The sequence below is a fragment of the Genypterus blacodes genome, unplaced genomic scaffold (genome assembly GCF_046128005.1).
Source record: "Genypterus blacodes isolate CSIRO-AG114 ecotype Tasmania unplaced genomic scaffold, CSIRO-AGI_Gbla_v1 ptg000057l_1, whole genome shotgun sequence".
Classification (NCBI taxonomy): domain Eukaryota; kingdom Metazoa; phylum Chordata; class Actinopteri; order Ophidiiformes; family Ophidiidae; genus Genypterus; species Genypterus blacodes.
The window spans coordinates 1,507,566-1,530,114 of NW_027466869.1; the positions used below are offsets into that span (position 1 = coordinate 1,507,566).

Genomic DNA, 22,549 nt, shown 5'->3' on the forward strand with positions numbered 1-22,549 from the left:
ACTTAAAACCAACAGTGAGACGTGGCTGGAATTGGCAACCATTGTTAGCAGACTTGAAATAATTATGGAGGAGGTGTGTAAACTTACAGCAGTGGCAAGACAAACCCTTTAGAGGAGAAAATTAAATCAGCCTTTTATGTAAACTGTCATTGCTAGTTGCACTGTGGACACGTGGCTTCTTTTAATTTCTTTGGAAGGGGATTGACACTGACAACCATTGTGAAAGCTCAACTGGAGTACTAGATCATATTACCAAAGGAGCATTTAATGTTGGATGTCATAGATATTACACAATAGCTTTCTGGGCGTAGCTAGGAATGCTTGTATTGTGTGGTTTGGAGTATAAACGTTATGTGGACCTGTGTCTAAATGAACTACAGTAACACGATCAAAAGTGACTATTTCATGTAGTTGGTGGAGATAGAAAATTTGATTCCACATGAAAACAATGATTTTCTGTTTCTGTCAAACAAACAAAGAAATGGAGACTGCCTGTATGTGAACACAAACTCTCACCTGAGTTGTGACTGTAGCTTGCCAGCCTTGGTGATGAAATCTTCCCAAATAGGGTAGCTGCTCTGTGGGAACAAACACAAGCACGGATGTCTCATTATTCACAACAGATTTCAGTATTCCCACAGCTACACAAGAGTTCAACAGTCCAACTACTTTAAGACCAACATCGCCTGACTAAACAGAACTCAACTTTCCCATCCCATGTACTTTAGTTATGTCACCAACACACGCTCAACATCATATTTTTCCCCCAACAGGCCTTTAGTTATGTTTTTTTAAACTATGTTCACCTGGTTTGAATGGTACTGGTAAGGAAGAGGTTCAATACCATGCATCGAATCAAACATTTTACCTTTAAATATTTTATCTTGAGTTTCATTTCATACCATTGCTGTTCTGCGAGTGCAAAATAGGTCACAGACCTCTTTCAGAAAGATCCCAACACAACAAGAGTACTAATATAAGATTTGATAATGAGCTTGGATCCCAAAGGGGAACCTTGATTTATCCAAATTAGGTCCTGGGATGAAAATAGTTAAAGAGCAGTTCATCTAAAACTATCACAGAGAACCAGCAGCACTAAGACACGAATATACAAGGAGAGTGATTATGTAGACATGCTGGAAAATGTGATAAATGCTGGCATGAACAAATGTTTGTCACTTATGTGCTACTAGAACCGGTGGCCTGAGGAATGTCATCAAATGATGTTAAACATAACACCCAACCACCAATTTGACTCAGACTCTGACCAGACCTCTGTCTCTCTTCCACGCTACTTGTCTCCTACTCCCTCGTTAGATCTCTTTTGCCCCTTTCAAGCTCAACATCCTTCTCTTTCATCCCTCTCTCACTCCCCAACCTCTCCCTGTGAAAAGGAACACCAACAGGTCTGTAGCTACAGCTTGCTTCTACAGTTCAACCCTTCAGCCCCACTGCAAATGATGATTGTTCCTCCATTGGGTGTTTCCTCCTTGTTGCTGTTGTTGTTGTGTTATGGCTAAAGCAGGTCACATCCGCATGGAAACTATAAAGGACAAAGCGAGCTATTTGCTTATTCTTCCAACACACAGCCAGGCAAAGAGGGAGCCATGAAAATATCTAGTCAAATGAGCAATGGGAGGTTGGGAAGGGTTGAATGACTACAGAATATGCACAACACACTTTCTGCCCCTTGATAGAGCTGGTGGCTGGGCATCTGACCTAAACATGTCAAAGCTTTCAGACCCTGCAGGTCATTTTCCACCCTGACCCTGACAGCTACATTCTCTGCATTCCATCAGGCAATCCAGCAGCTGGGAAATCTGCTAATTGTCTCATCAGCCAAGCTGTGACAAAAATAACATCAAAATAAGATGCCCTAGTTTTGGGAGTGATGACTGTCCTAATTAGGCAACATCTGCTGAATCCACTTATGAGATGGATTCAAATGGGAGAAACATTTTGATTTCACAACGAATACTTGACGTAATCTAGAATGATCACAAATACAGCACCAGATACCTTGAACGCCACCAGGAGATCAAATCCAGGTGTGTTGTGCAGTTTCTACGCTTCTTAAAAGTTAATATGTAGTGAATGCTTGTGTTTTCATTTAATGTGATTGTGACCCTGAGGTGAGTACATATATAAAAAAGTTAACCCAACTCTGCCGGTGATGCGAAACAAATGAAACAACACTAGCAAACAAATATTTGGAAAAACTAATCAGCTGGTTTAGTTGCACATGTTACATATTTCACTGCAAATTCTGGCTTACCTTCATATCTCCGATAACAGTTTGGAAGAGTCCTCCAAGCGCGCTGCATTCCTTTTCGATAACAGCCTCCATTTTCAGGACCAACTCCGATGGTCAGTCCCGACTCTCAAGGAGCCGCTTTCAGCTCGCCACCTCCGCTCTCCAGGGAAAACCAAAAAGCCAAAAAAATCTAAGAAAAAAACAGAACTATGTCGAATATACAAGTTTCAGCTTTTCTCAATGCGGCGAGTGGTAACTTTTGCCCGAGATAAGCGTGCAAACAAGCCCAGTTCGGTTCCACTCCGGCACACCGTTCACTTCAAATCACAGGGAGCTGTTGTTCGGACGAAAGAGTAATTTAAACCCCCCTCTCCTCTCCACACCGCTCCGGTCATACCCATGACTCCACCTACGAAATGTTCAATTACAATTTGATAGTCAAAACTAGCAATAATCCACGACGTTGATCGAGAAACATTAGCCGTATCCTGACAGGTAACGAAGCTAAAATTCCGACACGACCGCTTTCTCTGCCTCATATACGGTGACTGAGAAGGAAATAAGCCGAGGGGCATGAGTCAAACCCGCCTAAATAAAAACACCACATCCGGTTATTTTCACCACAAAATAAAATAAGCTGGTTTATTTCAAAGTGTGTTTTTTAACCGTTTCATATTTGTTCTACTCTGCGTGGCTACAATTAATAACATTTCGATGTACTTTACGAGCAACAAGCTATTTATTTTATATTTAATCAAACATATTGATATAGCAATACATAAATAAACGTTTTTTTCACACCAATGTTCTTGAAACAGCTCCGGGAGTTCCAATAATAATATTCAAACTGATATAAATTTGTAGAAATGTAACTTTTTCTGGAAGGGGGGGTTGTATTTTATTTCGAAATAATTTGATAATTTCCGGTATGATTATTTCACACTTGGTAGAGGCAGAGGTGAGTTGCGAGAACGTCTACGGAGCATTTTGTCAGGTTTGGCTAGTTATAATCGACACGAACGGTGCTAGTTTAAATTAACCTCAATTAAAACTGTTTCTTTTGTTTGTAAGCGCACAAAAAAATAGAAATTCTCCATTGTGTCCTTTTGTGTGACTTGATTGCTTTATGTGCATGACACAAAACATTGCATTGTGAAGCAAAAACAATATTTTTGTAGATGCTAATGTTTTCCTTTTTCATTTCAAGCAAACATTAAATGGAAAATATATGCAAAACTGTTGAGCGTTAGTAGCTAATTGTTGCCATCTAGTGGCTGAAACCAGAAAAGCAAAATACCTGCAGATACTTGGAGTGAAACATGACGTGAGGTTGGCAACTCATGATGACTTATCGAATTCTCTTAATACTTTGATAAAATCACTTCTATGTGTTATGCTCATGGCTAATAATGTCACTCTACAAGTTCACTCGTGTTACAGACACGTCAAAACAAACGTATCTCTCAAGGTTGTCATTGCTCAGGTTTAAGTAAAATATTTCACATGATCAACTATGCAGCATTACAAAACCGATAAGGTTGAAGAAATACACACCACAGTACATACCTGCTTAGCAAATGATTCCTGTGGTGGCACGTGTTGTTTCCTACTGAGCGCAATTTGTTATATCCTGGCAAACAACGTTTGTCACAACCACGACGAGAGTAGATCAAGTACGTTAAAATGTGTTGCTACCACCAACATAAATAAACGGCCGTGACGCAATCAAATTACCCTGTGGTGGCGACAAACTAATCATGTGATGTCATCTAAAAACCGTTACAACTGCCGTGTAATCTAAACCAACAGTTTACAACGATAACACATTACTAAATTGTACATCTTCGACTATGAAATAACAATAACCCATTTCTTCTCTGGCTTTAATGCATATTGATACATAAATACATAAATAACAACATTTACTTTCTCAACGCTAGTCACATACCACATATTGGGAGTCCCACAACATTGAAAGAAGCCTACTGTAATATGTATAAAATAATAAAATAAAATGTAAAAATTTAACGTTTTTTCTTTCTTTTGTTTAATTATTTTTTTTTTTTAATCGAAGACAGCATTTGACATGAAAATGAGCATATAGTTATGAAATGTAACAGAGGTGAGCAGCGAGAACGAGCATGAAGCACTGCGTCCATGAGTTGGGGTATGATGCAAACTGTGCTATTTTTTGTTGAGCGTTAGTAGATAACTGTTGACATCTAGTGGCTAAAATCAGAAACACATAATAACTGCAGATCACATGAGCGTAACGTGAAGCAGGTAGGTCAACATGGAGTTCTCCTAATGTCAGGTGTTGATAACCAGCTTTATCTACTAAACTACTCTAGTATACCTTGATTAACATAACTTGCTGTTGTCAGGTACGGCAATCAGTTTTATTGTACAAAGTGCATAACAGTCCAGCCTTTACGCGGTAAACAGTAGACTATAACACTGGGTAACTCTCCAGTCTGTTATAAGAGCATTACAGACAGAGATGGTGAAAATTAGAAAAATGTTGTTTGATTTGAATCCCAGCTACAGTTTTTAGTGTATTACGTGCCTATTCACTTGGACATACAGGTTTGTTTGCTTTCAACATCAAGACACGCAGGTTCAAGGTGGACGTTGGACTGTGACAAGGGTGTGTCTTTTCCCTCCCCCGCTATTATGTTTATAAAACCACATCCAGGTGGAGCCATGATGCCATACCTTGTTTTTATGAAGACAGTGATTTCTGTTTGGCGCAATTCGGGTGTGGTGCAATGAAGGTGTGGGTTCATCATATGAACTGACAATTTGGTTGTTAAACCATGCAGGAAGAATGTGGTGAACACAAATCTGAACACTATCTTAAAGATGAAACTATCTCATACAGAATACAGAATAAGGCGTAATGTTTTCATCCTCAAAACATTTATTTCTGTAGTCCTAAAATGCAAGTGTTAACAAAAGCAGGTGTCAAAAACATAATCAAAACATTTCTTTCCACAGCAATTTCAAAAGATCAATAACACGACTTCATATATTAATGCAAGTATCATAAGTAACCTTAATTTCAGCAATCATTCACATGTAGAACATAAAACCGTTAATGATTTGGGCACAGTTCTGATTCATCAACATGGATAATAAGGGTCAAACAGTAAGTAGTTGAATTATCCATCAATAAATACAGATCGATGTTTGAAATAAACGTATAAGTATAAAGCCATTGTGAATTATAGTAGTGGAGGAGCATTGCCCACATATTACATTAGGGCAGAGTACGGGGAAGTTTGTAGACTTTCACACTGGGCACAATTTAACACAAATGTAACTGATACCATCAATCATGGCTGCATTCCATCTTTAGTGTTGTGCATTCTGGCTCATCCATTGATGTACCCAAATTCAGATAGTTCTGAATGTGATAAGGCACAGCTTTGAATGTTAAACATCAAATCCAAATTTGAAGAGTCAAAATGTGTGCTGTGCTAAAGGGTTATTTAAATTAGTAGCTGGTACTTTAATCCAGGATGACAGCTGCATTGAACTCAGACCAGATGACTTCAAAATTAATGGACAGAGCTTACTTTAACTGTTGTGCAACATTCATCTCAGTTGAATGTGGCAATATCGTTAAGTGACGTATTGACTGAGAATGTAAAACAATTACAATCTTATGCAAAACAAAGTTGGATAGATGTTGGACAAACGTCTAGAAAAAAAGTGCTCACAACAAGAAGTTCAAATACCACATCTTGTCATATTTAAAAACATGGGCTACTAAAATTAAAAGGATGAGCCTTAGCACCAAGGGCAATACAAATATATTTGTTTTTCAAAAAGTGGCACAACTACATACATTTACAGATGTGCATTACTTTAAGTGAACATAGAAATGGGTAATAGGGCAATATCCATATAGTTGATAATCGTCCATCAAATGACATAAGTGGTCTTAATAACTGGTTAAATCTCTATAGTCTGCATGATCATAACTGTACAGCACAGACAAGGTGGCCTCACAACTCTCCTCACACTGCTAACAGAGACTTAAGCTGGAGTGGTTAAGGAAAGCTATAAAACAGAGTTGCCAGAAAACTAATTTAATCCATATGGTCCCAATTTCACATTAACTGAAAACAACAACTCGTTAACCCTGTTCCGCTGCTATTGTTTAACCCTTTACAGTTCAGTCTGGACCTCCTTTAAGCTTTGACTCAGTGCCTTCAACATTTTACAAGAATATTTAAAGTCGTAAAGTTGTAAAATTAGAATACTCAGAGCTCTATGGAAAGTTACACTCAAACATCTTGCACTTTTGCAGCATCACTCTTTTCCAGTATATGTTCAATGTTGCACCGCTTGCTGGGCTCTCTATGTGAGTACGTTTTTGGTTGTTGCGGTTGATGTAATGATACACGGTGTACAAGTTCTGAAGCACTTAGGAAGCGTTGTTGTTCCGGGTTACATCCTCCACCTTTTGAAGCCCATGAACATACTGCAGCCATAGCATAGTGTTACCACAAAAGCAAATATCTGGTGGGAACAAGAAAGAGAGAGCGCAAATAACAGTCAATAGGTTAGTTAGTGACCTTTTAATGCCCAACAGTGATTATTGGAGAAACATTTCAATGGCCAACAAAAATGAAACCTAATCTCAACCCCATAAAAAGGCAAAAACAATCAAAAATGGTTATTTTCATTTTCAAAAACTACTATAACCTAACCATGCAAGTGGTGTATTGTTTTATTGTTAGAAGTTGAAGTGGATTCTTCCATTGTTAGCAAAATATTTAAACTTGGGCTTAGTGTGTAGTCATAGAGAATATAGCCTGTATAAGGAGATAAACACTTTGAAATCCTGCTTTAATTGACACAAAACTGTTTGATTACACACGATGGATGAACTATTTTAGCAATGAAAAGATTGCCTCAGGTCATTGAAGCACTTTGACGGTTTATGCTTGTCATTTAGACTAGAGCACTGGCGACATTTCAGATGACAGTATTATGGATATATTTTGTCACCATAAAACATGGACTCACCTTGCATAAACTAAGAGAACCTATAATCAAAGAGCCTACGCCCATTTCTTTATCTTACAATTTGATTGCTGGACTGTTCCAGCTGATACCCTGACATTAAATGCAGAAGCAAATATTTAGTTTATTTATGGCAATTGAGTCCAATTATGGAATAATTCAAACACAAAGACCAAAATCTGATGTTACATGCACCCATGTAAGATTTGTAAAAGAAGTAAATTTAACACTCCTAATTCACTGATGAACATGGAACAGTGAAAAGTGGACATTGATCTTAAATCTGTATGGTTACTTTGAATGGTGTGGTTATTATGCAATATGAGATTCTCTTCCCCACCAACAGATTTGAATTTTGGCTATATACGTGAAAGCACTGTGGCATTTGATTCCTACTTTGTATGAAAACAGTCAGGAATTGTCTTTCCACCAATCGACCCAATGTGAACTCGTGTTCATTATACAAAGAGATGCATGTGTAGTTTGGAAAGTTATCAGCACTCACCGTAGCGGCCACATTAATACTGTATTCCCTCTCGCTGAGGACGGTGATTATATTGCCCCGGGGGTAGTTTACACACATGACATGTTCAGTGCTGTTAGCCAGTAGATTGACCCCTCCATTTGCTGCTGTAGTGGCTGCCTCCAACACAAAAGCAGCAAAGTAGAAAAGAAACGCTGTGAAATGGTAAAACACATCCTGGGAAAAAGAAGAGACAATGCATTAGGAATAACTAAGAATGTTCAAGAGTTTCAGGGTTCTGGCGTGACATAAATATTGTGCAAGTTCAACTTTTTTTAAATACTTTGGGGGGAAAATCTCCTTTCAAAAGTTTTAAACAAAGAATGAGCTGGTAGGTTTTATTGAATTGTGCATTATAAAAGGATATTACTTTCACTTATATTTACACTTGACACAATTCTAGCCCCCTGGCATAGAATAAAGAATCAAAATGTAAAGCATACAACTTGAAAGTTAAAAGTAGCGGAAGGATAAGATTCCATTGATTCTTTGGAAACTTTGGCAGCAAAAGTTGGCAGTTGAATCTCAAGTTTAGATTGAACTTCAAACATTAAGTAGTGATTTATCAGAAGTAAAAGTTAACAGTGCCAAAGACAGGCCCACCCAGTTAGAATTCGTTCTGAGTTAAGTAATTGTAGTTTATGCTAACTATAGGATTTAGATTAATAAATAATTCGAATTTAGAGTGAGTTTTGTGTGAATTAAATCTCATTCTAAAGCTTTTATAGTAAACTAACTTGCAGCAGAGGATGAGTATTTACAAAGATTCAGAAAAGTCCAAGCAGTCTTTGAATGCACCACAATTAATTTTGCTGAGTCACATAAATTAAACAGTTCTGTTTTTGTGCGTCAAAATCTTTTCAAGAAATCCACAAATCTTTCCTACCGTGATTGGAAGCAAACTGTGGTGAATGCTGATATGTAATGTGTACACAGTGTTGAAATGAAGAAACTATAGAGTAAATAGGGGCTCTGTTTCTAGGGACGTAGTGAACACGGAGAGCAATGGGGGGAGAGATCATCAAAAAATAGAATAAAAACATTTCATAGGGTTGATAGAGGGAGTACAGAACTACAGAAATGTAAAAAGAGAAGAGAGACAAAAATGGATACAGAGTAAGATGGATAATCAAAGCGATAGCACAGAGGTTAATGAGTGTTTGTATTGTCGTCTCTGAGCCTGGCCGGTCTACAGGCAGTCTTTTGTTATATTTGATGTGAGCGCATTGTTCATGTTAGTCATTGTTCTGCCAAAAACAAACAACACCACATGCCTGCTACTCCTGAAGCAAGGTCGGGTTTGTCCCAGAGCCCAGGCCCAACTACAAAACCCTGTACATTTATACGATACAGTTTCTTACGTCATACAACACTTACTGGCACCACTGTAAAATCCTCTGCACAGTGGAGGCATCTTGCATATTCTTGTAATGTTGTTGTCAGTGTACATGCATATGTTTTACATTATGAGTACAGGAGGCCCATTAGCAGAGAGTCACTTCATTCTAATTTACCAGCCTGGACGTTTACAACCACCCTGCAACTGTTGATTTTCACTGAACGAAAATATGTTTTAGCCAGCTGGTTGCCTTCTATGCTGAGTTCATTTCGGGCATTCTCAGTCAAGCATCCTTTAGCTTTATCATAAATGTCAGAGCATAAATGTCAGAGCCTTTATCAGCTTCCTGAACATCCTGGAGTTGAGCTCTCCTGGATTATGTGTTTGTTCACTGGTGAATAGCTTCTTGCAGGCTGTCACGTATTTTAAGCACACAGGAATATGTGTGTTTTAGCAGTCATTCATATCTGTACCAGTCACACCTTGGCTGCAGCCAATGGAATTCATTCATTCACTTCATGATTGCACAAGTCATTATTCTGAGGTTGCATGGGCCTTGGGTTTATCCTTGAATGAATCACATAGTTCCTTGTACAGGATTGGTGAAGTAACAAATAAATGTAATTTAACCCTATTGGTCTGCGGACGGACAGACAGACAGACTTACTAACTGAGTGACTAATTTAGAAACTCGTTCATCAAAAAATATCAAAAATTAAATACCAGAAAGTTCCAGTCGGTGCTGATGCGGTCAGCCAGGCCAGTGATGAGGAGAGAGATGTAGACGGAGGAGAGGAAGAAACTGATGACAGAGACACACATGACCCAGCCCTGCAGCAGAGGCACAGGCACGTTGGAGGAAGCCACCAGGATCCATACTAGTCCACCGAATAACTTGGAAAAGAAACAAAAGTAATGCTGGTGACAGATGTTCTTTCAGTGCAGAGGCACTTTAAAGGAAACTTCCTGGATCCATTTATTCCAATATTGTCAAATGACAGATTAGAATATTTACAGTTTAGGTTTAACAGTTAAGACACAGAGGAGGTGCCAACAAGATTCGATACTTTATGATCAAAGAAACTGTCTTCTTACAACATGGCAGTAAATGACTCCTTAATGGAAGTCACCGCAACACCTACTGGCCTAGCTCTAGATAAACAAATCAGCTAACTGCACTGTAGAGGTCACCCAGTAGGGTTTAAGCTCAAGAATAAAGCAATAAATGTACCATTGCACAACTGTGAGGAAAACACATGCTCAAGGGGCTTTTATCAAATTTAATTTATTAATATGAAAGTGGACGATTACAATAACACATTTGGTATTCACAGACCTGCACTGCATATTAAATCCCGTTCTCGGATTGCAAGTAACAGACACAGTAAGGCTCTGGCTCCCTACTGGCAGTCCTGACACCTTGTCAAACTGAGAGTAAAAACCAAGCCGAAGGCAATCACTATGGCGATGAGTGTGAGCAACAGCCTGCACCACTATCACAGAAATGTATGTTGTTATCAATACTACACAACAGAAGATAAAGTCAAACTGGGCATGAGGAACCAAAGGTCACCAGCCTTTTTTGAGGGCTTCGACCTTTATAGAAACACTGACAAGCACAATTTACATCATTTACAATTATAGTAAAGAATATTACAAATACCAAACTTACTATCTCAAAACAGATGAGGGCTCCTGAGTATGTCCTCAATACTTCCAATCCCAAGGGTAGAGAAATAGTTGCTGCTGGAAAAGAGGTGGCTGCAGGGTTAGTGGCTGGTTCCGACATCTCTGTCTGTCTCACTCCCTCTTTATTCTCACTCTCTGCCCCTCTCCTCTCCCCGGGCTCTTCCCCTCCGTCTCTGCTCATGGGCACACAGGACTCTGTTCAACAAAGGACAGCAGGGAAATTCCTCTGGAGTCATATGTCCCTCCAAACAGGTTGGACAGGTGCACCAGCCACTCCTTGGAAACTAATGCCGCCTTCAAGGACCTCATGTGAAACTCCCACTTGTACCCATTGTAAATAACTCACACGGGGTGGCAGTGAAGATTTCTGAAGATTGTAATACATGCAATGCAGACTAGATTGTGTACTATGAGTCATTATTTAACATTCAAATTGTGTTTTAGAAATCCAGCTAATTCATACGACAGTGTCAAGGTGAAAGAAAATCAACTCTATTTGAATTATGCTGAAGATGCTGAATACAATAAAGGGGCCGAATAGAGGAAAACCTTATGCATTATTAATAGTCAGTGACAACAGATCGTGTCCGGAAAGCCTACTGCTGCATAGACGCATGAGACTTTAGTGCAGTAGTACTGTACATGAAAGCAACAGTCAGTGAGTAACTCGTTCAAAGACTTCACATAAGACTGCTCCATAATCACCTCAACGCTCTTCCCCTCAGAAAGACCAGTTTTAGTTCCACATCAATCTCCTCACATGCTTTCTTTGTGGTCAAACTTTTAATAATTCCAACAGCAACTGAAGGCAGCAATTCTTTGCTGCTATTATTCATTTATCATTATCCGCAGGCTGGGGCTCTTCCCATCTGTTTACAGCACTGTTAGAAACTGTTGGGAGTCGTGACTTGCTTTCACATAGTTAGAGTAGAGGTGAGGGCTTAGAAACTAGTAAAAAATAGTAGATGTACTGATTAACTTTACGGTGCTGGAGCACAGAGGTTTGAAAAGTAAATATTGTTTTAACGGTTAGAAGAAAAGCTAAGAAGGTATGAGATGTGACTCTCATACAAACACATGTACTGTCTTGTCTTAACCCTGAAAATTTGAGGTTAATTCATAAGAACAATTAAAATCAAAGCGTGAGGTGGAATTCTTCTCATATTGATCATTTACTAGGAGTTTTCACGCTGAACGACTGTTAATATTTAGCTAGAATTTTAACTCATGTGAACAAACGTTTACATAGCCTCCCAGGGGGCATTGGGATGAGCTGACTTTAGTGTGCCTGGTCATTGCTACATTTACAATCAATAGTGGATAAGGTTGTGTATCCTACCACATGGTTTGAGGTCATTGTTCTGGGGACCAACACAAGGATCATATTGAAATTTTTTTGCCAGAGTGCATGTTTTTCAATCATTAAGGAATGTGAGAAAGGACTTGGTAGTTTTCTGTAAAAGGAAAAGCTTGAACGTAGACGGCCTCTTATTTCACCTTTGGAACTACATGGACTACATGAAAACATTCCTCACACCAAACTAAATGTGACTGCTTTTAATCAACTAACAACTGGCTGTAGTAATGACAAATAAACAATACATCACTCAAAAGTTATATTTTTTATTACAAGCAGTGATACAAAATAACAAAGCACACACTCTGATCTACATGTATTTTTGTTATTTGTGATTTTTTTGTTGAAGAAGTTATAACAGTGTAGTTTCAACAATAATTCACACACAGGAAGATTTGTGCATGTATGCATAAACTTCTTAATTATATCATCATATGGAAATAAGAAAAGGAGCAGAAACTATGAGCTCACAACATACATACTATCCCACTGCTGCACCTTAATGGGCAGATGTAAGACTGAGAATGGACAGCAGAGGGAGACACAGATTGCCTGATAGAGACCCACAGAAATTTGGTCAGAAATTGGAGTTGTATTCAGTTACAGTAACACTTTACATATACGTGCACAAACTATTGCATGCAAATCGAAATGACACATTTAATCATCATTACCATCATTTGACACATTATGGCAAATGCTGATCATCCTCTTCCACCTCTTCCTCCTCCTCTTCTCCTACTCTTTGGGAACTCACACATGAAAAACATGGCTGCTTCACAGTCAGCATGAGCCCAGGTTCCAGTGCTGAGCAGCTCCACACAGCTGGAGGTGTTGTTGGGAGATACTACAGGGTTCAATAATTGCTGTTGACCCCAAGCAGCAAACCCCTGTAGTGGGCTGGAGTCAGCAAACATGTAACTGCCTGCACCATCCTGATGATAAAGGTAGAACAGAAGATTCACACACTGGTGTTGCCTAATTTATGTATTCTACTCACTTTGTCTCTCTGTGTTCTTTAATATTTGATTTTCCCCTCATGCAATTCAAATGTTAAAACTAAAAAATAGACCCCATGCCCACTGCTGTGTTGTGTTCATGTGTTCTGTTGGGATTCACTTACTGTGTCTTTGCTTTTAACCTGCACCCCAATATAAACTCTGGTCAGCCCTGCCTGGCTCACATAATCTGCCATGAGTCGATTAGTGTTGCTGGTTTTGGGCATAGCCAGGCTGCCCCCTCTCAGCTTGCAGTTCACTGAAGCCTCTCTGAACCTCCTGGGCTCCTTCACCAGCAGATAATACCTCTCCTCCGTTTCCATCAAGCCTAAGATGACTGCACAGGACAAGGTTCAGACTTAAAGAACATGAGGATATTCTTTTACTTTTACCCATTTTCCCAATTTTCTTCCTTTGACGATTAGCTAGATCTTCCTGTTCTTTTTCATAAGCAAACTAGACAAAAGTACATTAATTTTACTGCAGCAGGGAAAAGCAAAGGTCAACTCATGGAATCATAGGAAATGGGAGATTGGTATGATTCGCCTATTGCTGCTAGAAGTGTTTTGCGAATCGGATCATTTGAGATAAATCTAGAGGACTCACCATTTTTTACAAACTTGACAGCATTGCTCAGCTTGCCCACGCTGACGTCCAGCTGTCCGACCACCTTCCTGTACCTGCTGCAGTCACATGTAGTTCCTGATGGATCAATAACGTCAATTTAAGTTGCAACACTGGAGTTTTTTCAGGATTTAATCTGCTTTTATTTTGCTTTCTTTGTATGCAGATGGATGGGTACATGAATACCCATTTATCATACAGTATGTCTATGCAGTTTTACTGTAGCATCAATATTTACTACTTTTATTAAATTACTGCAGTACTTTATTGTCTTTGTCCCCGGAGGCTTCAACTTCAGTAAACAAAAGCCTGTTACTTTGTACAAGGACATTCATTCTTGTTTTTAACCTTCTCACCTGGCTTCCCTTTGAAACCAGAGGGCCCATCTAAACCTGGATCACCTTTGTCACCTACAGAGAAACACAAATTACTTATTAAACAATTAATCAGTGATCCTGGTGTCGACAAAAGTAAACTGACATTCTTTCATATCTCTGCATCGACCTAATTCTTGTCTGAGGTTATATTGATATTTAGCTGTGATTACCAAAGATCACCACTAGATGACAGTATCAAACACAATACATGATTGTACACCTGGCAGCATGTATTCTAACCTGGATTTCCCCCTTTCGCAATTGGTTTCAACATGGATCAGTAGAATTCAAATCTAGCAAAAACCTTGATCCTTATCTTTGAATGTAATCCACATTTACTCCATCTGATATCGAGCCTCACTGTTAAAATCAACTCAAATGGCAGTTGGAAATTTAGGGGAAGTGGACGGCAGTACAAACATCACAATAGGCTGTTTTTGTTTGAGGAAGAGTTAGAACAGGAAATCATTGTGCCTCTACTATCTGACTAGCCTGAGTGATTTCTTTCATACTGAGGGAGTACACATTTACAAATGTCACGTTTTGAATAACAAACTAGGATACAATACCAAGGGATCCTAACAAGCAGCTTCATTGTATTTACCCATACGCATGACAAAAATAGTGAAGAAAAAGTCATATGTTCTTTCATTAGCCTTTTGCCATTTCAGTAGCTCATTAGGTTATTAAACACAATGCTGCCAGAGATGCAGTGTCCAACTGAAAGGATTACTCACACACTTTACAATACTGTTAAACGCTCCTGCTGCAGAAACATTAATCTTTTCCCATATGAATTCACTTTATATACGTGCATGAATGGTTTACAAGTTTATATATGGAATCATTTGAGCTCAAGCTTGAGCTGATATACAGTATGTGTAGAATCAGAGAAGATAGAGAGGACACATCTGCGTGCGTCACAACTTTAATTAAATCTCACATAAATTTCGATATTGCTAAGGCAGACATGGAAATAAATACTGTTTCCTACGTGTGTGCGAGCATCCAGAAGCGGGAAAGCTCAGTTATTTATTCGTGGTTTGGTCACGCTTGTAATGCAGAAATGTCAATGGGATCAAAATTCTGTGAAAGAGTAATTGAACTTTAGCTTAATACAGAATATCCTTACACTGTGTTATTTTCAGGCCATTTATGAGCTTAGAGCCATTGGTTCTCAGGATCCACAAAAGTCCAATCTTGTGACATCGCTCGACTACTTTGCTTTAGATGACTGAACTTTTTTTTATGGACTGCCACTTTCCTGTAAGCATAATAAACATAATGAATGCTGGAAAATGCGAGTGCTTCTGAGGACATGGGAACATGATTGCTCATGAAAATAAAAATGAAGATGAAAATTGTTTCAATCACCCCAGGAAAAGTGAGCATGTGACATCACATTATGTTTTATTCTAACACTTTATAGTCTAACACATAAGTAACTTACAAAGGAAATCATAAAAATTAGGACTATGAAAGGATATTTCCTTCTTTATGTAATTTCTATAGGAATACCTATTCTACTTATTTTGATTCTGTGTACCTGCATCATAGAGCAGCTATCCAAGAGGAGGGAGCCAAGACAACCTGAAAATGCTGATGAAAATAATATGTATCGCCCTGATTGAGCCAGAGACATTAAGGTTCATAAAAGGAACAAAATAACTTTCAAATCCAATATAAATACTTTCTTTAGTCATCATACCTTCATCTCCCATGGGTCCCATCTTCCCTGTGCGGCCCGCCTCTCCTTGTAGCCCCCTCTCTCCCAGCGCTCCTGGAGAAGAAGCGAGAGACAGAGAAAGAGAAGAGAGAGTGAGGAAGAAGAGGGGGAAGAGAGGAAGGGATGAGATGGTCTGTCTTAAGGAGTCTCGAGGAACTGACATTTTCCACCACCGCCTGTCAGTTAAATGATGAAGAAATAACGAACAAATGATTGCAAAATGATGTCAAGCATCACAATTATCCTTAACATCACTTTTGTGAGTTTTCATGCAAGTTAGGTTTTTTAATTCTTGTTTAATCAATATAATTAACCCAACATCTTTTATAGATTTTCTCTGCAAGCCCAGAGGTTTTTTCCCAACAATGCCTTTTTGTTCCTAAACTGACGCTTTTATTATTATTTTGTGCCAATAAATAAATTGGGGGAAAAAATGATTTCAGTAACTAACTAAAGTAGTTTGTGCCCAGAAGCTGTTTGGGGACCGAAGAGAGACTGTTACAAAGAGTGTGTTGTTGTTCTCATTGTTGGTTTGGGGTTAAGACAAAAGGGAAGTACACTGTTGAAGTCTATCAAACTATTATTACTAGACTATTGATTGAAATGTAATCAATTGAAAGATATTATTCAATTCCGAACTCTAGTAATCAAATCAAATAATCAATGGTCAGATCACATTCTGTATATTCTTACAGAAACTATAATCTGCTTCCCCTCAAACCTTCAATGCAAGAAGACTGAGTGAACGTTGTGGTGGGAATGTAAGAAATAAGAAAATATCTGTGTGTGTGTGTGTGTGTGTGTGTGTGTGTGTGTGTGTGTGTGTGTGTGTGTGTGTGTGTGTGTGTGTGCACATATGGGAAAACTGCACAGTGCACAGAGGCTTTCTGCCAGGACCTGAATGAGTATTTCCTCAGGAAACTATTCAACTGGAAATGGATGGTGGTTGAAATCCAAAGTGACGCATTGGAGAACCTAGTGGCTATTAGAGGGATTTGCCACACATGCACACATGCATACACACACACACACACACAGACACACACACACATTACCATTTCCAATTTTTCACTTTTCTCGGTTTGATTTTCGACCTGCTGATTTGTGAGAAGCCCTGTGGATGGTGTGAGGTCTTTATAGATTGTGTGAGGTCTCAAAGTTCCTGCAAAGCTGGTCTATGGGAAATGTCTCTAATTTCTCCGTAATTTGCATGCAATTTCAGTGTGATTTTCTGCATGAATGCATGAGAAAGAATCATCAGTAAGAGGAGAGTTTGACAATACAGACCTGAGAACTTTGTGATTAAACGTGTTTGCTTTTGCTCTATGAAGAAACTGAATCTGTGCTGCAGTTTTTTCTTCTGTGCCTATAAAATGTGATTAATGTGATTCTTCCTGTGCTTATGCTTGCCAGTTAAACCGTCTAAACCTCCAGATAACAGTTCCTCCTATCACTACAGTCTCCTCTTTATAATGGCCAACCCCTCTAACTGAATTCTCCAGCTGCTGGAGGATAAACAAGGTACAGGCCAAATCTTTGATTCTAATCACGGAGCCTGAGGTTTAGGAATTTCCACAAAGGTCATAGTAGGATGGGCAAAGTAGATGTTTTGAATGCTTAATGTCGGAAAAAGATAAGAAAAGAAGAACAAACTATGCAGAAAAAAGATGTTAGAACGAGTGAAATGCCTATAAAGACCTTGATTGATATTTATTTTTAGATTTGAGCCTAAGGATACTTAGTTTCTTCGATTGGACAAATCCATCTTGACTGTTTGTTGACCCTAATAAGCTTCGAGCAACTATTAGTTTTTGTTGCTCACCGGAGCATTAACAGTCACATATTCCCTTTTCTTATAACATTCCTAAGTTAGGCAACTGTTTGTTTCCTGTAAAAGAGCCTAAATTAAGACAGGGAACACATGCGTCATGGTATCAAGCCTCTGACATACACCAGTTACAAGTCATCATCGGAACCTGTGTCCATGCCTGCACTTAGCATACACACAGAAAACCATAATGAGTGGGTTTGTCCTACAGTTGAGAAATCGGCTCCGAGTTGAAAAGTTGAAAAAGGTTTGTGTATACCTTCAATTCGACATTGGTAACACACATGAAATGACTCAAACAATCTCGGCATTTGTCTCTCACACACTCTCAATGACAGTGTGTTTGCAGACTGGGAGGGTGTGTCTGTCGATTTGAAGATGTGCACGTGTGAATGTGAGTGGATGGGTGTGAGAGGACCTCTGTGTGAAGTGAATTGAATAAAACAAACATCTGCGGAGAACAAGAGGCCAGCCAGGGGCCACTGCCTGTGTTAATCTGTGTGTGTGTGTGTGTGTGTGTGTGTGTGTCCCTCTTCTTCTCATTCGGTATATACTGTACATCTATGCATCTATCATGTATCTGTGTGTGAACATCTCCATATGCCGTCTTGTGTCAATATCTGTGAATGTGTGAAATATATGCACGACGCTGTGTATTTGTGTTTATGTGCAGACATCTGTGTGTATTATATGCCTGGTTGGTTGGCCAGCTTGTCTACAAGCCCAGTTGGAACACATATGGTAAAGTGGGACGCCGCTGCTTTCCTCAGCAGCAATTAACACGTCTGCTTCCTGCTTTGAAATGGAGCAGGGCAGTCTGTCTGTCACGGAGCGAAGCCGAACTCCCATCATCACCACACAGCAAAGCAGAGCAAGCTGTGGAAAGCGGGAAGAAGCAGAAAAGCCTGTCTGGGCAGAGCCAGGCGGGAAGCTCACAGACCTGCTAATCCATATTACACCAGCTATGACAGGGATGCTTTTGAGTCAGAGAGGGATGAAGTCAGCCTTAATGTTCCCCTGAAAATATATAAAATAAAACAGAAGAAGAGCCAAAGCCCTCTTGGAAAAGTGCGGGATTTTCCCAGTAAATTACAGTTACATTGAAGGTACAAAAAAGAGAAAACAGAATTCATTTTTGGAAGGCTATTTTGTGTTTCAGGCATTCTTGTTGTTGTTTAAAACTTTTGCATCAATTTTCTATTCATCAAGAACTTCCATCTTAACCGCACATTTAGTCTATGAAATGAAAAAAATGTTTATAACCAAATAAAAACAAATCAATTCCTGCAATGTGGAAACTCAGCAGCAGGTTTTTACACAACTGTCTGTCTTCAACACCTCCCGACACGTGGTCTGCCATATAATGGGCCATGTATCTTTGGTTCCATGTTTCTTCCTCTTTTACGTGTGTTTCTAATTTTGCGGTATTTCAGTCTGTGATTCTAAAGTGGTTCGTAAGCTCTTACAGCTGGCATTGATGCCTCAGAACAAATAGATTTCGGGTCACAGCGAGCACACTGGCTTCGGTTGTAGTCTGAACACAACAGATTTCATTCTTTGTCAACTGTATTCTACAATGAGTAAATATGACAGTTAGTGAATAAACAGATGGGTACATTGAACAAACTGAACAAACAACAAGACAAACAATAGACTGATCAATGTTGTAGATACCTGGAGGTCCTGGTCGTCCATTTTTCCCCAAACTTCCCTGATCTCCCTCCTCTCCAACTTTGCCCTGGTCTCCTTCCCGGAAACAAAACACAACCAAAAAGAAACATTAAAGCTGTGTATGTCTGCAGACTGCGATAAGTTAATAACTACACTGCACAGCATGTTTTCCTTTGTGCTTCATGAACAGTTCAGGTCAGGCAGGCCAGATACTTCAACGGATTAGCTGCTGGGTTACTTTGACAGAGTGCTGGCAACAAATACCACAACAAAGGCTTTACAGTGATAATCCTTAGTTTTGCATTTTTGTAATGGATTATCGTGCTTTATGCAAATTAACTGTTATATCAATGGTTTAATCTTTTGTAGAAGTATTTTGTAAATTCAAATCAAAAACAAAAGCATTAAAACAAAATACTAATTCTGGCAGTTGTCGGGGCAAACGGATCGCAGGAGTTGTGCTTCTGGTAGGTCTAGGTTCACCCCATGTGGTCAGAAAAGCTCCTGGCAAGAAACCACCAAAGATTTCTGAGTAACTATTTACCACAGTTGTTGATGCCAGCAGTACTTTATAGAATCCTGTTAAGTACTGCACTTTGAAAGGAAGGATCACAGGAAGGATCACCCTTTTATTAGCCTATGTAAGGAAAGAGAAATTAGAAATTTCTAATTCTGCAGGCTGTGTAGGCTTCACTTCAATTTTTGGATGGAAACGTGTCACAGTGTCTCTGTATATAATTAGTTCCCCTTGTGCGTGCAGTGCAATTGCAAAATGTGCCTCAGTCAAAAGCAATAAAGATTTCAAGAATATGACTGCTGCGATTTCATGGTAGAGAGAGAGAGAGAGAGAGAGAGAGAGAGAGAGAGAGAGAGAGAGAGAGAGAGAACTTGGCCGTGTAGTCATGAGTTTTCGGATGAGTCTTGTATAAATAATCAGTTGAGTTTTAGTGGCGGCTGTCTAAATACAAAGTGGGAGTCTTTTACCGATGCAGACAATGCAATGGAAAATTGACAAAACTTCGTACAAACACACTCTTGAATGTGGGTGAAGCATTGGCCTTATAAAACTATGTATAACATTTTTAATGCATGAGAACACCGCTAACTTTATCGCGTTCCATAAATGTACAATTCTTGTCGACGACCATGTTTACTGAGGAGACATTTTTTGGTCTTTTTCACACGAGAGACCGACCTTCAATCGTCTCATGCAAAGAAAGAGTCACTGCCAGATTTTTAACGGTGAATCCAGAATAAACAGGAGTGGAGCTTCCTTTTCAGCCAGATAGTTTTTCTCTAGTATGAATGGAGCTGAAAAAAGGTGGTGGTTAGATTCTTGTCTGCTTTATTAGCTCTGTCTGTTGTCTCCATACAATTATTTCTGTCTGAATCAGCAGGGGAACAAGCTACTGGATGTTGTAAAATAGAAAACACACGAAGGGGAGGCATTCCCCCCAAAACACTGCGGGGTAGCAGCTAATAAACGACATGTTAAGTGTTTGGTACATTACTCATCTGTTCGGTAAACCCTGAAACACACTTAAGGTGCTTTTTCACCATCGCAGTCCTGTATGACGTCAACACGATACACTCAGATTATTTTCTTCATACACACATTATACTCGCATTCATAATATCAAATCTATTGCCCTCATATCCAAGATTGTCAACAAATACCATCATCAAACTCTAATGGAAAGGCAAGTTAGTGAACAGAAGTACACATGGAACAAGTTAGGTCATAAAAATAATATAAATACATTTATTTAACCACAGAATTTAGTGGAACCAATTTTATTTGTGAATAACAGAATTTATTTGACTGTCTGCACACATTTCCAGAGTCTTCAGGTTTACCCACGGGGAATGTTTCAATTACCACCAGCTGTACTCCTACCACAGATTGAGAACCATTGGTGTATGATGCAACACTGGATCCCTCATTTTAATTTCCGCATTAAGCTTATCAATAACGTATTCACTTTGAATCTGTCGATGCTTTGAATGCTGGAATAAGTATGCAGATCAATATGAAAAGATAGAGATACAGAAACAGGCCTCACCTTTTGCTCCAGGTAGGAAGGAATTTGTACAGACTTCTGTAGAGGCGACGCAATTGAATACAGTGAGAGAAACACAGAGCACCAACAGTCTAATATTGCATCTTCCTGCCATTCTCCTGGATAAGTCCCACAGAGAACAAAGAACTACATCGAGAACTACATCAACTACAATGGACAAGGTGAGGTCACAGTAGATTTGAGTAGAAAGTCTAGAGTTGTGATTTGCTGTAGCTGGTGGCTGCAATGGGACTGTAGATGCTGCACCTACTGACCAAAGTAGAATGAGATGAGTGCAGCACTAATGACTATATGTGCAGCAGAGATGGTCAGAACAGAGCTGAGCTGTTTATAGAACTGACACAAACACACACACACACACACACACACACACACACACACACACACACACACACACACACACACACACTGAGTTTACAGAGTCTTATCAGTCATTTGTCAGACTGTCAAACAACACTCACCAGATTATTACATTCCTCAGCATGTCTTGCCTCTGGTATTTCTGCGTAATTAGGAGATATACAATGTTCACCAGTATACACATGTATTAATGTATTACTTAACTGGTGAACACTGAGTGACAGTCACCTACTGTAATGTTATATGTTGTACTTTTACTTACTACTGTAATTGTAATGAACCGAATGTCATTTCAGGTGAGTATTTATGCTACATGTTAGATTTTGACTTATTCACAAATGCTTTTTCTTATCAACCACATGGAGCAGCACCACTTAACAATTACTTAGCCCTCCTCCTTTACTCCTCTCCCAGTCCTCCCAACCCCCTGCCCTCAACCATTGAGTGGGAGAAGTTAATGCTCGCACACAAACACACACTCACACACACCCACACAGAGAGAGAGAGAGGGAGGGAGAGAGAGAGAGAGAGAGAGAGAGAGAGAGAGAGCGAGAGAGAGAGAGAGAGAGAGAAACAAACAAAAACAGATGTATAAACAGCGAAACATATGGCAACATATATGTGTACATACTGTACATATGACGGCACAAGAACAAAAATGTATGTGTGCATATAGTATACATGTGCA

General features: G+C 39.2%; 3 protein-coding genes across 5 annotated transcripts in view; all 3 read right to left on the reverse strand.

Moving 5' to 3' along the window:
- The window catches only part of LOC143002465 (protein MTSS 1-like), a 48,212-nt gene extending 45,411 nt beyond the window's left edge, over positions 1-2,801 (reverse strand). For all 3 annotated transcript variants that reach the window (XM_076152575.1, XM_076152574.1, XM_076152573.1), the window contains exons 1-2: positions 2,276-2,801; positions 517-578 (exon numbers count right to left, since the gene is read on the reverse strand). In XM_076152575.1, coding sequence (XP_076008690.1) covers positions 517-578; positions 2,276-2,347 — 134 coding nt within the window. In that variant the 5' untranslated portion in view covers positions 2,348-2,801. The remainder of the gene's footprint in view (positions 1-516; positions 579-2,275) is intronic.
- A 2,353-nt stretch (positions 2,802-5,154) lies between these two features.
- On the reverse strand, positions 5,155-11,676 carry mal2 (mal, T cell differentiation protein 2). Its single transcript, XM_076152684.1, has 5 exons — positions 11,545-11,676; positions 10,823-11,034; positions 9,874-10,044; positions 7,794-7,988; positions 5,155-6,781 (listed from the first exon to the last, which is right to left on the reverse strand). Exons 2-5 carry the CDS (start codon positions 11,018-11,020, stop codon positions 6,710-6,712), a joined length of 636 nt encoding a protein of 211 aa, XP_076008799.1. The 5' UTR covers positions 11,021-11,034; positions 11,545-11,676; the 3' UTR covers positions 5,155-6,709.
- A 770-nt stretch (positions 11,677-12,446) lies between these two features.
- Positions 12,447-21,794, reverse strand: colec10 (collectin sub-family member 10 (C-type lectin)). Its single transcript, XM_076152564.1, has 7 exons — positions 21,484-21,794; positions 19,424-19,495; positions 15,904-15,975; positions 14,175-14,228; positions 13,801-13,896; positions 13,320-13,531; positions 12,447-13,131 (listed from the first exon to the last, which is right to left on the reverse strand). Exons 1-7 carry the CDS (start codon positions 21,593-21,595, stop codon positions 12,901-12,903), a joined length of 849 nt encoding a protein of 282 aa, XP_076008679.1. The 5' UTR covers positions 21,596-21,794; the 3' UTR covers positions 12,447-12,900.
- Positions 21,795-22,549: the final 755 nt, after the last annotated feature.